The following is a 14,689-nucleotide window of genomic DNA, read 5'->3' as shown; positions in this document are numbered from 1 at the left end:
AAGATTGTTTAATTAATCATTATACATTTAAATTAACAGCATGCGATACAATTTTTCGTCAGCTCTAATAAAAAATAATAAACATACATTATATGAAATATACATACATATACTGAAAAAAAATCTTAATTTCAAAGAAATATCTGCTCGTATTCAAAAAAATTATTTCTTTGAATCAATGAAAATTTCTTTGAAATATACAATATACATTATTTCTTTGAAAGTACAATATCTTATTTTCAAAGAAATTTTTATTGATCCAAAGAAATAATTTTTTGAATGCAAGTAAAGAGATATTTCTTTGAAATTAAGACTTTTTTTAATGTAGCGTACAAAAGATACAGATTTAATGCAGTAGTAAGTAGTTTAATAATTTATTCATTATACAGGGTATCCAAGATTTCTGTTAAACGCTTTTTGTAGATAGAGCGGACTAAACTGAGTCGAAAAATCCTCTACCATTTTGCAATTTTCGCAATTTATAACGAGATATTAATTACTAAAAATTGCCAAATAATTGATCTTCAATAATTTTTTACTCAAGTACTATCAACTTTACAAAAAAGTAGCAAGAGACAAAAATTGTTTATTATATTAATTTTAAGGCGCACAAATTACATAATTCTAAAGTTTTGTTTAATAACCTCTTATCAAGAACAATTAAACGATAAGTATTGTTCTCTTTCATAAATATAGTATATAGATTTTTAAATAATATAAAAAATTAGACTCACACAATGTATTCAATCAAACATAAAATATACACCATTGGTGTACGTATTAATAGTAACAGATCCACAGACTTCTATAACTAGATTGCTGACTCGATATGATATATAGAAAAAGATGAACCTAATTCCGAGCTGTCCTTGTTTCAATTCATACATGCATATGATAAAACATGGATGGATGGAGAGCAGTGGGACCATTTGGATCATAAGATGATTAATATCTGCAATGTACACTTTTGCCATTTTTTTCAGTTTTATTAAAACGGAATAAATGTTGATAAAGATGAAGATTTAAAAGGAGACTTAGGCCTATTTTCACAACATAGACGCAAAAAAATATTTTGCTGCTCCAGCTAGAATTATAGCTGTTTTTTGTATCTGATAGAAAATTATGTATCATACAAATAGAATTTATAGCACAAATCTAAATTCTATCTCTGTCATCTACATGATTAGGTGCAATACAATATCGCAGTACTTGCTAGAAATTTATTTATTTTATCTAGTTTCCGTACTTAGATTATTTTCGCTATAACTGCAAGATCACTTTTTTGAGTGTATGGTTACCTAAAGATTAAAGGTTACCAACAGATTCATTCATGAATTTCTTGGTTACCTTCAATCTTTAGGTAACCATATATTGTGAAATCAGGCCTTAAAATAATTTTTCAATTATGGGCGACTCAATTTCGTTACTAGTTGTAAGTGATGTGGCAAAATAACCATGCAATAAATACGCAATACTTCAGTAAATATCAATACTAATAAAAAAGTCTCTCATCAAAATCCATATTAAATAAATTCATGGCGTTATGAAATCATGAACATTCGCTACTCAATAGCGCTATTTAGATATAAATCTACTGAATCATGCATACCTTTGATCCGTCACTTACAATTAGTGACATAATTCAGTCCCTTTTAATTCTTTGTCTGAAAGGCATATACCACGAACACCAGATAGTAGTGGCGATTATTACAATTCTTTTATTAATAATCGCCACTACTACCTGGTGTTCGTGGTATATGCCTTTCAGACAAAGAATTGTTTGTGTTTATTGAACCACGGTGTATTTATAATTTAATTTTGAGTCCCTTTTGTACCATGACTCATATGCTACAATCTGGATTTTTTTATTTAGACTTGCATAATTTTAAATAATAAATCAATGAAATAGAATAGTCATGCGAACAGAGTTTCAAATTAGACAAAAATTCCATTTATAGGTACACAAATATGACAAAAATGTACAGTTAATTTTTATTTACAAGAATTGCTGTGCTAAGTTATGTTTTTTTATTGCAAGAAAAGTTACAATTTACAAGTGCAGTTGACAAATTTTCTAGAATATACAATAGATAGGTATATGCAGTTAGAAAGTTGTGCATTCATATGGTCGTGTATATTACAGTAGCTTTAGCAGATAGAGATATCTTCTTTACATCAACCAATTTCCTATAAGTAAAAGAACAGACATAAATTATTATTAATTAATTTATATAGAATATATTTTCTTTCAACATTATAACATAATATATTTTTCATAATAATTTCTTTAAAAAATTTATAGACAATTTCTTATTTGCCAAAATATTATTTGAACACATTTTTTTTTATAGCAGTAGTAGTTCTATCTGAACAATTTCTATACAAACAACTAATTAAAAAACAAAAATTACTTATTTTTATTATTAATTAACTATTAATATTTCAAAAAATGCGTAAACTGTACCCATATGTCACTTCAGAATCCATACTGGAGACTTTGACCTTCAATTTCGAAGGAAGTTCTTCTTGTGACAAATCGACAACTTGTTGTTTATCATTACTGAAGTTAATCAGTAGCAACACGACGCGGCTACCATTGTTTCGGATTATACCTAGAACAGTGTCATTGTTTGTCATAATTGATTTATAACTTCCTTCAGTAAGGGCCGGTTCTGTTCGGTGCATGTGGGCTAAGGTCTTATAAATCTTATAGTGCGATTTATCGGCTGCTATCTGGTCCGCCAAGTTCAATTCCTTATAGTTCTGATGTACCGGAAGCCACGTCAAATTTGCTGTACTGAAACCTGTAAAGATAAATAATTAAATAGCCGTATTTTGGAAAACTATGTTATTCGTTTTACTAAATACACTGTGGTGGACACAAATTTATCCTTTACCTGCATTTATTGTCGCGTCCCATTGGAATGGCGTGCGTTCAGGATCACGAGACGTATTGTTAAATTTCTCTTTACCCGCAATACACCCTTGAGGGTCCTGTGTATCTTCCCAAGATATATCTCTCTTGTCCACCATGCCAATTTCTTCACCGTTATATGTCATTACCAAGCCTGGCAAAACCATAGACAACATGGTCATTTGATCCGATCTGTTAGGATAACGAGAGGCAACTCGGGGATTATCGTGATTTCCCATCTGAAAAAAAATTTATATCAAATTATTGCCTATAGAAAAAATAAGGGAATTCTTATTTTTATAGAATGCAATTAAGATAAATCTGTTGTAATAGATTCTTCAATAATTTTAAGATTTTTTAGAATTTCTTATATTATATAGATCTTTTTATACAGGCAAAGGAATAAAATAAATAAAATAACATGGCAACTAATTCAAGGCTACTGAGAGTCAGCGCGAAAGAAGACGGAATCACTCACAAGTTGCCAAAGCTGTAGTGGCTACTCAACAAACTTCAACCTTGTCACGAAGCTTTAGAATTTCTTATCTATAATACTATATTCAATAGAAATGTTAATGTGCTATTTTATACAGATATGATGTTTCTCCGACTAAACCGTCTGGAGTATCGAATATGTCTAACGAGCAATTTCAAATTAACGGGCAATTTGAACTCCTTCTCGGCAGACTGCTTAACCAACATAATTTAGAATCCTGAATATATTTATGAATCCTGAAGAGAACTTCAAAGTGAGTTGAACCGTTCAAGAACTTTAAATAAAGAAGACTCTCTTTAATAGAACGTCTATGGTGTAATATTTTCATATTTTTTACAACAGATGTTGCGCATCTTCTTCCGCGCTGACTCCCAGTAGCCTTGAATTATAGTTGCTTTGTTATTTTAAAGAAAGAGAGTCCGAGCTTAACATATTTATTTAAAATAAATAACTTGCAATTTCAGGTTTTAAATTGATAAAATTGATCAACTATGTACATTTAGATCAAAATTTCTCGTAACATTTACAACAACTTAAGCATCTTGTTGGGTTTTGTAACAAAATAATAAAAATATTAAATACATGTATGTAATATAAAATTAATTTATGGTGTCTTCATTAAAATAATGCTAATTTCATTTATAATTACGTACCGCCCAATTAGCGATTTTACCTCTTGGCATCGAATTCATCCACAGATCTATTTGTTGTTTAAATTCTTGCGCAGACGATGTTGCGTTCACATTTGTAATAAAATTGAAATTAAAAGGAAGTAAATCATAATAGTAATATTGCATAGTGTGCTTAAGATCGGAATACGCCTCCATCACCATCAACTAAATCAGAAAGAAAACATCTTACAACATGTACAAAGAATGAAAAACGATAAATAATCTTAATGAAAAAAAAAGAAATAGAATATCGTATATCATTCACCTTCTGATCCTGATTACGTTTTGAAGCATATGAATCCATGAATTTTCGCCACTCTCCAAACAATTTGTAAGTATCGATTAAATCCATGGTATAAATATGCTTCAAATACTTATATTCTCGCGACGTGACACCGTCTATGTTACTTTTAGGTTCGTCTAGCAATTCAGAGTCTTCATAAATAAATGGGGCCGAATCAACGCGGAATCCGTCTACACCCAAATCCAACCAAAATTTCAAAACGTTCTGTAATTAATCAAAAAAATTTTCGAAAATTGTGAAAATTGATAATTCTAAAATAACACCTTTTTATTAATTCTTTTATACATATTTTTTAATTATAAAACGCACGAATTTACATTTCGACTTTATTTTGAAAATACAAACTCATTTTTACATTTTTCGTATAAGACATGTCTTAAATGTTAAATAAAATAATCTAAATAATAAATTAAAAAATTAAAAGATACACTATATAATAAAAAATTAAGACCAATAAATTCTTATAATGAATTATATAACTTATTGAACTAACTTACTTCATTGTATTTCCATATTATACAATCGAAAGAAAACCGAGATCACATACAGAAATCGAAAGATTTATATTAAGCTTATCTATCAAAAAAAAAGCAAAAAATTTGAATAAAAAATGTTTTTATACAAATTAATTAGCGTTCCAATTATTGTGCTTTAATTCTCATTAGTCCTCGTTTTTTCGCTTTAATTTTTGATAATATCGAAAATAAAAAAACTTTTTTTTTAATCTTTTATATTATAATAATAAAATATTAATATATTTATTTAATTATATTAATAATATATGTAGTATGATTTATTATCACAGTTTATTAAAGTTGTAAATCCTAATTTATCACTTTTATCAATAAAAAAAATATAATTAAAAGTGTTTTGAGTTATGGGGGTATCTTTCAAAAAGAGTACAATATATAGTAACATTAAAAAAAAATTTTAATTTATTGATACTTACCAACATCTCCTTTCTTACTGCAGGATTACGGAAATTTAAATCAGGTTGTCTATACTCAAATTGATGGAAATACCATTGTTTTTGTGATTCTTCATAAGTCCACGCGGATCCACCAAATACACTAATCCAATTGTTAGGCGGTGTTTTGTCGTCATTATTTCTGCCGTTTGCCCATATATAATAATTCTTATACTTTTTATGACCTTGAACAGCCTTTTGGAACCATATATGCTTATCAGATGTATGGTTTGGCACAAGATCGAGAATTACCTGTAAAAATAATATAAAATGATTCCAAAGTAGCAATAAAAAGTAAAACATAATAAAAATGTTTTTTTAGAAGGAACAGAAATAAAAAAGTCTTATTGACATTTTTTATCTAAATGTAATTATAATTCTAGAAATTTAAAATGCCTATTATTATCGAAACTGGATCTTTATTGCTTTAAAATAATTCAATCTTGAATTACTAATATACACTATATATGTACTTGCATATACCTATATCACTTTGTACTCTTTTCTTATTTGTAGGATTTATAGTCCGAAAAAACAATTCGTCGCGCAGTTCGAAAAGATTACAATATGGTATATATGCAAGTACATATATAGTGTATATTAGTAATTCAAGATTGAATTATTTTAAAGCAATGAAGATCCAGCTTCGACCGTAATAGGCATTTTAAATTTCTAGTATTTATTGTATTTCTCACATATGCATCTAAAATAAAAATTCTTAATATTGTATTTATAATACAAAAAAATTATATTTATAAATATGTAAGATATTAGTCATCTCACTTTTAGACCAAGCTTTCTAGCGTGCGCCAGAAGAGCTTTAAAGTCTTTCAATGAACCAAAAATTGGATCGATGTCAACAAAATCGGATATGTCGTACCCAAAATCAACCATGGGACTTGTATATATGGGCGACAGCCAAATCGCATTGATGCCAGTTTCCGCAATATAATCCAACTTTGAAATAATCCCTGACAATGCAAAAAATACAGATTTAATTATCGTCGTTGTTATGTTCAAATATTTTCAATTTTTAGATAAACATTTTCAGATTAGGTATATAAAATTGTGCAATAATTAATCCAATATAATTCAATAGAATTTGTAATTGTTATACACGGAGAGAATTTTTTCTTAGAATTTACCCTGAAAATATGACAATCGTGGGACAACATTGTATTTCGAAGAATTTTGATATAAATCTCTCTCATTCATTAATAAAATTACAATAAAGTATAAAATAAGTTTGATCAATTTTACTGAAGTGCATGGTAAAAATCTTTAAAATATTGTATTGTACCACAATCACCATATTTTCAGGGTAAATTTTAAAAGAAAATTCTCTCCGTGTATATTAATTTAATAATTCGTTATTCTCTTTATTAAACGAGACATAACAACTAGTGACACAATTAGCATATGCTTACCCTTTAAATCGCCTATGCCATCGGCATCTGAGTCACAGAAACTTCTCGGATAAATCTGATAGAAAACGGTGTTATTCCACCATGATTTATTTTGAATCTTGCTAGCAAAAGAACTGCTTGCAAAGAGCAAAAGAGCACACAAATGGATCGTCCACGACATGATACTGTTTGTGCTTGTCGAATCTCAAAATTGTTTTATATAACAATGGCAAAGGGAATCGATATCATTTCCTTATCGATTGTGCTTGACAAAATTACGCTGTCTCAACGTTGCATTCGAAAAGAAATAAATAAAAAATATTAATACATTAAATATGACAGAGAACGCCATTATTTTGGTCAAAATTAGATGTTTCGGATACGATATGTGTAGTTTATTAAATAAATTTATTTCAGATATGATTGGGCACCGATAATTTTCGGACTTTCAATACAATCAGTCTGAAACGCTTCTCTCCCCTAAATTCCCTCTAAATTAAATCTGAAAAACTGTAAAAAACTTATTGCAAAAAATATTACCTCAGCCAGGGTTCGAATTTCTCGACTTTCCGAGGTGAGTGTCTTAGTCAACTCAGCCACTGAGGCTTCGAAAATATTCCTCGTAATAACTGGTATATAAAGAGAACGCGTTATAAAGAGCCGCGTGTGTGTAAACATATATTTTTAAATTTAGAACAACCGTACATATGAATACATCAAATATGACAGAGAATGCCATTATTTCGGGCAAAGTTAAATGTTTCGATTAATACGATATGTATACTTAATTAAATAAATTTATTTCAGATATGATTGCGCGCCGATAACTTTCGGACTTTCTACACAATCAGTCTGAAACGCTACTACTTCCCTCTAAATTCCCACTAAATTAAATTAGAAAAATTATAAAAAACTTATTGCGAAAAATATTACCTCAGCTAGGGTTCGAACCTGGAACCTCTCGATTTTCCGAGATTTGGCGAGTATCTTAGCCAACTCGACCAAAAAAATATTGAGTTTATTATCACTGTAATTGCCTAACTGGAATTTTTCCATCGTAATAATTTCCATGACAAATAGTATTTCTTTAAAAAATTGAAAAATTAATAATGTTTGTTAGACATATGACATAAGACGTTGTATGTTCTCACTTTGGATATACGTGCTGCTTGGGTGGTTCTCGATTATGTAACAAACCATATGTCTGACAAACATCATTAATTTTTCAATATTTCAGAATAAAAAGTCCAATAAAAAATGATAAATACGTCTTCTTCTTTTTCTTCTTCTTATTCTTCTTCTTATATTAGGACAAGGTGTTCTGTCTTTTCTGCCTCTATCGCGCTTCTTGTGAACCTGAGATCCAACTCTCGTGCCAGCGCCTTAGGTGGTCTGCCTAGTGACCAAGTTGTACTGGACCTATGTTTTCGCCCATTTTGATACTTTTTTTTAGGCCCATTCTATCGATATGGTCTCTTCATTGGCATCGCCACGCTCTCGTCCATCTCACTATGTCTTGGATCTTAAGAGTTCCCTTCTTATTATCTCACTTCTTATCAGATCTTTAAGGGTTACGTCGATTCGACATCGATTTCATTGTCATTTATCACTAGGTCTTATCAAGAAAAATTAAACGATAAGTAATGTTCCTTTTCATAAATGTAGTATATAGATTTTCAAATATAAAAAATTAAACTCACAGTGTATTTTATCAAACATAAAATATACACCATTGGTGTATTAACGGTAACAGATGAACAGACTTCTAATTAGACTGCTAACTCGATATGATAAAAAAAGATGAATCTGATTCTGAACTGTCCTTGTTTCAGTTCACACATGCGTACGATAAAACATGGATGGAGCAGTGGAACCATTTGGATAATATGATGGTTAATATATCTGAAATGTACTCTTTTTGCTACTTTTTCTTTTTATTAAAACGGAATACATGATAAAGGCGAAGATTTAAAAGGAAACTTAAAACTTTTTGGGTGATAAAATAGAACAAAATTCTTTTTCTAATGTAAACCTAGATAGCACAAAGAGTTCAAAAGAGTTCAAAAAGAATTCAGTGATGGGTCATCAATTCTGAGCTCATTTTAAAATGCAACAGGAATTCTTTTCAAAAAAAATATTCTTGTTGCATCTGAAAATGAATTTATAATTGATGATATATCACTGAATTCTTTTTAAATTCTTTGTGTTATCTATATAGGAAAACACAAAATTAAGACGATATTCTAAAAACAGCGATCGCAAATGAACTGCTTCCTTCCATTCAGCTCCAACACATCGTGTATAAAACCACATATTACATTTTTAGCAGTACCAGAAGAATAAATTCAAGAGAGCAATATTAGGGAAATGAGGGGACCCCTTAGCCTTTTTAATGACTTGAAAAAGTTACATCCAATAAATTAAATTTTAGAAGTGACTTAAATAACAAAATATCAATAAAAAGGAGCATATAGCTACAGCACAAGATGTTTTTGTGAAGTCATATATTTAAAATTATCATAACAATAATAAAATTTCGTAGACGTTTCTGTCAAGATTTGACCATCTTCAGTACAATAAAATGTTTTTCGCGTGACTATTTGATATAATATGCAATACAAATCAAATAAATAACACAAAAAGAATCAATTTTAAAAAATCCGCAATTAAGAAGTCGTCATATAAGGTTACATACAATGTTCAATAATCAAAAAAAATTTTTTTGGATAAGTCGCATTAAACCAGTCGTCATATAAAATTATCTTGATTAATTTACAGTTATTCGATGTTACTTTAAATTTATTCTTTTATACTTGAAAATTCAATCAAAAGAAATTGTCAAAATTACAGTCGTCGGTTTAAATTTTTTAACTTAATGTAATCCTTTTTTTGAACATGAAGCTTGTGAGACACCGTGAGAAAACACATAATTTCCAGATTCAGACAATTTTTAGTAATTAATATCTTGTTATAACTATTGCGAAAATTGCAAAATGGTAGAGGACTTTTCTTCTCAGTTTGGTACATAGAAAAAAAAGACTATTCTTAAATCAACCATAATATATTTATATATAAGCAAAAATATTATAATTTTGCTTCAAAGATATCAATCTTGATTTGATTGAATTTGTATTCATATAAGATTTTTAATTGAGCAAGTCTTGAATTAAGTGCAAAGTAATACTTGCATCAAAACAAATTTAATCAAATCAAGATTGATATCTTTGAAGCAAGATTATAATTGTTTTGCTTATATATATGAATATATTATGGTTGATTTAAGAATAGTCTTTTTTCTGTGTAACTATATATACAAAGCATTTTTTCCCAGGAAATTAAGATACTACAGCAAAAGAGAGAGAGTTTTTGGAAAAAACAAGTTAAAAATCTATTTATCATTTTTCATTGAATAGTAATGTTTAAGATGTACTTGTAAAGTTTAAAACTGACCAATTACAGATTACAATTAAACAGTTGCCGTTTGTCCATGAATCGCCACGCGCGATCACTGTAATTATATCGATGCGCGACTCATGGACAAATAACCGTTTAACTATAATCTATAATTGGCCAGTTTTACACCCTTGTATCTAAAAAACTTATACTCAGAATGATAAATGGCAAATAGTTTTTAACTTTTTTTTCAAAAACTTTTTTGCTGTAATGTTTTTATTCAAATTTGAAGATATCTTCTGCACAAGTATAAATAGCAAGCGATAGCGAATATTATAATTCGGAATTCAAATAGAAGCTTGTTACATTTATACACACACGCGCGTGCGTGTGTGTATAAAAGCAACAAGCAATAACAAATATTATGTTTCGAAATTCATTAATCATACATTATTCACGATGTAAGATATTACACACAATATGTTATTACAAAGTATATAATACCCTAATATAACCGCTGTTTGTAAGTATATGGATAATTAAATTTTTGCACACATGTAAATATTAAATACGTTTTATATTTTTAATTGTTTATTTACATTCCGAATTATAACATTCGTTATCACTTGTCACTTATGCTTGTACACAAGATACACATATATATACATATACAGTGAGTATACAAATACAAAAATATATATTGAAATCTTGCCTTGAAATTTTTACTGAACAATAAAATAAAAAATAAAAAACTTTTTTGTTAAAAGTCACCTATAGCTACAATAATATTAGATAACGCCTTTCTGGCATCGCTCTCTTTAAACACACTTAAGATTTCCATTGCCTTTTGTGAGTGCTTCTTCACGAGCTCTTTAGTTAATCCAATGCCTGGACCAGCTGCAACAATGTTAAGTACCTGTGAACACAAATTATTCATATAATTTTCTGTTGAACACACGATAAAGGATAGCAATTAATTTGATTGTGCATCAATTTTATTAAATATTAATTATTTCAAAAACCTTTAAATAATCAACATTCTCAACTGAGTCCAATCCCTTATCGAGCTCTATTAATAATGATGGATCATGTTCAACATGGAACATAATCGGAGCAGCACACAAGTTTTGCAAAATTCCCTTGTCTTTATTAATGCATAAACCTAAGTCCAAGGAAGCCTGTAAAAAAATTATTACAAAAACTTATTAAAAATATTATAAGTATTTTACAAAAAATGTGGCAAAAGATGAAATTTATTTAAAATACATTACTTGCCAAGCTAAAGCTAAGTGTTTGCCAAATTCGTATCCCTTCTCTTCTATTTCTTTGCTGTGACCAGCTATTTTTAATGTACTTTGGCAACCTTTTCCAAGCAAAGATCCAGCAGCATAAGTGTTTAAAAGTGTCCATTCCTTCAATGCGTAACCCGTACGATCCTCAGGTGGTATTGACGGTATGGGAAAATTTTGATTGTCTCTGCGGGCTACAAACTCTGCTTGACATAAGTCTCTTACTGCAGTTGATATTAATAACGAAAGCTGAAAAATATCTTTTTTGTTAGAAGCCTTTTAATGAAAAAAAAAATTTTTTTCCCTTTTTTTTCTTGTGATAAATTACAATGACACACAGCATAAGCAAGAAAAACAGCAAATATGTATATTTACATTTTGATTTTTAAGAGCTGCTGCTTTGGAATAACTAGCACTAAACAAATAATCACCATACAGCAATGTTATTTTATTGTCCAAAATTATGTTGTTCAATTCTGTGGAATCCATAGATCCTGTATCTATATTTATGTTTACCAATCCTCTATGTATTAAATTGCCAATGCGTATCATTTCCATAATTTCCGCCAGTGTTCTTTGACTGAAACACACTTATATATTTAATATTTTTTCCTTTATGGTATATATTTTTTGTAATGTCAGTAGGATTTAAATTTGTATGTATAGTGTACCTGTGTAATACACCAGCAGCTTTATCCTCTTCTATAGGTTTTGCATTCAAGTGACCAGCAGCTTTGGAGATTAGCAGCAAGATGAGACCAAATACCTGCGTGTTACGTCCATTACAAATAATGACCCTGTTAAAAAAAAAGAAACGAAAAAAGTGTAGATAAAATTTCTATTTCTAGGAAAACTTATGATAGTTTACTTGGATATTTTTAATACAGGATAATTTGATCCAACTAGCTTCTCCAAGTGCAACGCAGCATTGGCAATCTCATCCCTCAATAACTCTCTTATGCTTAAGGAGGACGTCGGATATCCAACAATCTTCGCTGCCTCCGACATAATTTTATTCCAGTCCCTCTTTTGACTCACTGTTTCCGCTCGATTAACGTTATTGAAGTGGAATCTATCTCGTGCAGAAATACAAACTGTTCTCCGAGTTTGGAAAGTCTTACATGACTTCCACAGAATCATAGTCACAAGATTGCTTGCTTTCCAAATTTTGAACACAGCTGTATTTGCAGACATCGGTTAGTTTATTTTTTAAACTACCATGGATAATATTCTAGAAAAAATCAATTGATCAGCAAACATAAATTTTGGCTAAAGTTCATTTCACTCTACCTCTAAAAGAATTGGTGAAAAAATTATTTGTTTAGATTTAAAAGCATAATGTTAAAAAAAGGTCTTAAATACAATATTAAGTACACAAGAATTTAAATATAATACAGTTGAGGAACTAGTATGTCTTAAAGATTAACAAAAGAAGTATGAATCATTAAAACTTTCTGTTCCGTATATAAGCTCTACAAGTCGTGCACGACAAAAAATAAGCGTACAACGGACGGCTCTTACAATCATATATACACATACATACATTTCTATATATTAATCAATATATTAATTAATAATCACACGCACCGCGAAGGAGCGAAGGCACGCGGCACAAATTCAAGGGACTACGACGCGGTGCTGGAAATATGGTCGGCGTCTTGGATCACGAACCAAAATGTTTTTTGCCTTGTCGGCGTTCGATTTGCCGCATATCGGTCGTCTCTTTATCATAATTGTCAGTCTCGCGGCTTTCTGTGATCTATCGATCAACAGGACTCGGGCATTCTCGGGAAACGCGAACGATCTTCAGGATTCGATGAAGGGATCCAAAAATGATCCGTGCCACGGAAAAGATCGGCTTCTTCGCGGAATACATATATGCGATTAATAGTAGCTAGAATTAAGTGATATAAGTTGACAGTTTCATTCACGTAATCGATACTAAGCGACTCAGGGTATTATCCCCTAGGCGACATCACGACCTGACCCAGGATAACGATCTCGAGGCGTTGTCAGGTTCAAAAATTCATAAATATATATGTGAATATATCTATATATTTAAACGTCTGTGCGAACTTGTGATTAGTCGTTCGCGAAACACAATTCATAATTTACAAACATATATGTGTATACCTGTGCCTCAAGTGTTGAATATACAACAATAAAACACTTTCTCTTCTGACATAATTTTCCAAAATTTCTAGTGCATTTCACTCATATTTTTACACAAAAAAATTGTTTTATATTGAAAACTTTTATTAAAAGCTCCTGAATATCCTAATCAGCAAAGTTGACATCAAATTAATATTAATAAAATTATATTTTAAATAAATTTGTGTCAACATAAAATTATATTAATCTGTATAAGTTTCTAACGGCTACTTTTTTATCTTCAAAATCAAATTTAAAAAAAAAACCGAACATATCAAATAAAAAATAAGAATGAAATGACTTTTGAAAGAGATGAAACTTATATGAAATAGAAAAATAGACAATTTATTCACATGTGCGTAAAAACGGCGTAATATAATCGGATATGAAATTAACAATTTTTTTATAGCATTTATCAAGGCACTTACCCGATCCCTGAGCGGATTAAATTAAATAAAGGAAATATCGTGCGCAGCTTATATAAGGCTCCTGACTAGTCGCGGCGGCCATGTTAGAATCGTGACGTCAGAAGCGAGGAATATGACACGTTAATTTATGTTGCATGGCATTTTTAAATAAAGACAATTTGGATAAAACGAAATGATGAGATCGCTTTAAAACACTTGTAAAATTCGATGAAAACTGTTCTTTCCTCTTTTGACAATCAGTAAATGGTCGTAAAAGGCACGTAAAGTGAGCCTATATTCGGGCAAAAAGGGGTAATCCCGATTGATCACGGCTCGATTGGACACCACCAATCACACCGGTGCCTAAGAGCTTTGTAGTCTCAAGCGCTATGAGTGGCTCGTGTCCAATTGAGCCGTGTCCAACTGGGTGCCACCCATTTTCATCGATAATTACGACTTTGATAAGTGCGAGACAAATAACATTTTCACAATTAAGCAAATAGTAACGAAATGATATGCAACATAAATTTCGTCGTCAAAATGTCACTTTTCCACGCCTATAAGTTCTGTAGTATCTTATCTACGGTTGATTCCCCCCGAATCACCCTCATCGATAAGTTGAGCAATACCGGTAAAGCTCCAAAAATATTATAACCGTCGGGTGGCACCCAGTTGGACACAGCTCAATTGG

General features: G+C 30.2%; 2 protein-coding genes across 2 annotated transcripts; both read right to left on the bottom strand.

The window, feature by feature from the left end:
* Positions 1-2,120: 2,120 nt before the first annotated feature.
* Positions 2,121-7,043, bottom strand: LOC108759649 (maltase 1-like). Its single transcript, XM_018505178.1, has 8 exons — positions 6,780-7,043; positions 6,136-6,323; positions 5,335-5,604; positions 4,347-4,589; positions 4,064-4,246; positions 2,898-3,153; positions 2,465-2,804; positions 2,121-2,187 (listed from the first exon to the last, which is right to left on the bottom strand). The coding sequence occupies exons 1-8, from the start codon at positions 6,937-6,939 to the stop codon at positions 2,121-2,123; spliced, it is 1,707 nt and encodes a 568-aa protein (XP_018360680.1). The 5' UTR covers positions 6,940-7,043.
* A 3,868-nt stretch (positions 7,044-10,911) lies between these two features.
* LOC108759671 (decaprenyl-diphosphate synthase subunit 2) lies at positions 10,912-12,669 on the bottom strand. Its single transcript, XM_018505219.1, has 6 exons — positions 12,309-12,669; positions 12,112-12,237; positions 11,816-12,020; positions 11,423-11,689; positions 11,174-11,329; positions 10,912-11,067 (listed from the first exon to the last, which is right to left on the bottom strand). Exons 1-6 carry the CDS (start codon positions 12,632-12,634, stop codon positions 10,912-10,914), a joined length of 1,236 nt encoding a protein of 411 aa, XP_018360721.1. The 5' UTR covers positions 12,635-12,669.
* Positions 12,670-14,689: the final 2,020 nt, after the last annotated feature.

The sequence above is a fragment of the Trachymyrmex cornetzi genome, unplaced genomic scaffold, assembly GCF_001594075.2.
Source record: "Trachymyrmex cornetzi isolate Tcor2-1 unplaced genomic scaffold, Tcor1.1 scaffold200, whole genome shotgun sequence".
NCBI lineage: Eukaryota > Metazoa > Arthropoda > Insecta > Hymenoptera > Formicidae > Trachymyrmex > Trachymyrmex cornetzi.
The sequence above is the reverse complement of the archived record's forward strand: the minus strand, read 5'-3'. Positions and strand labels throughout refer to the sequence as shown.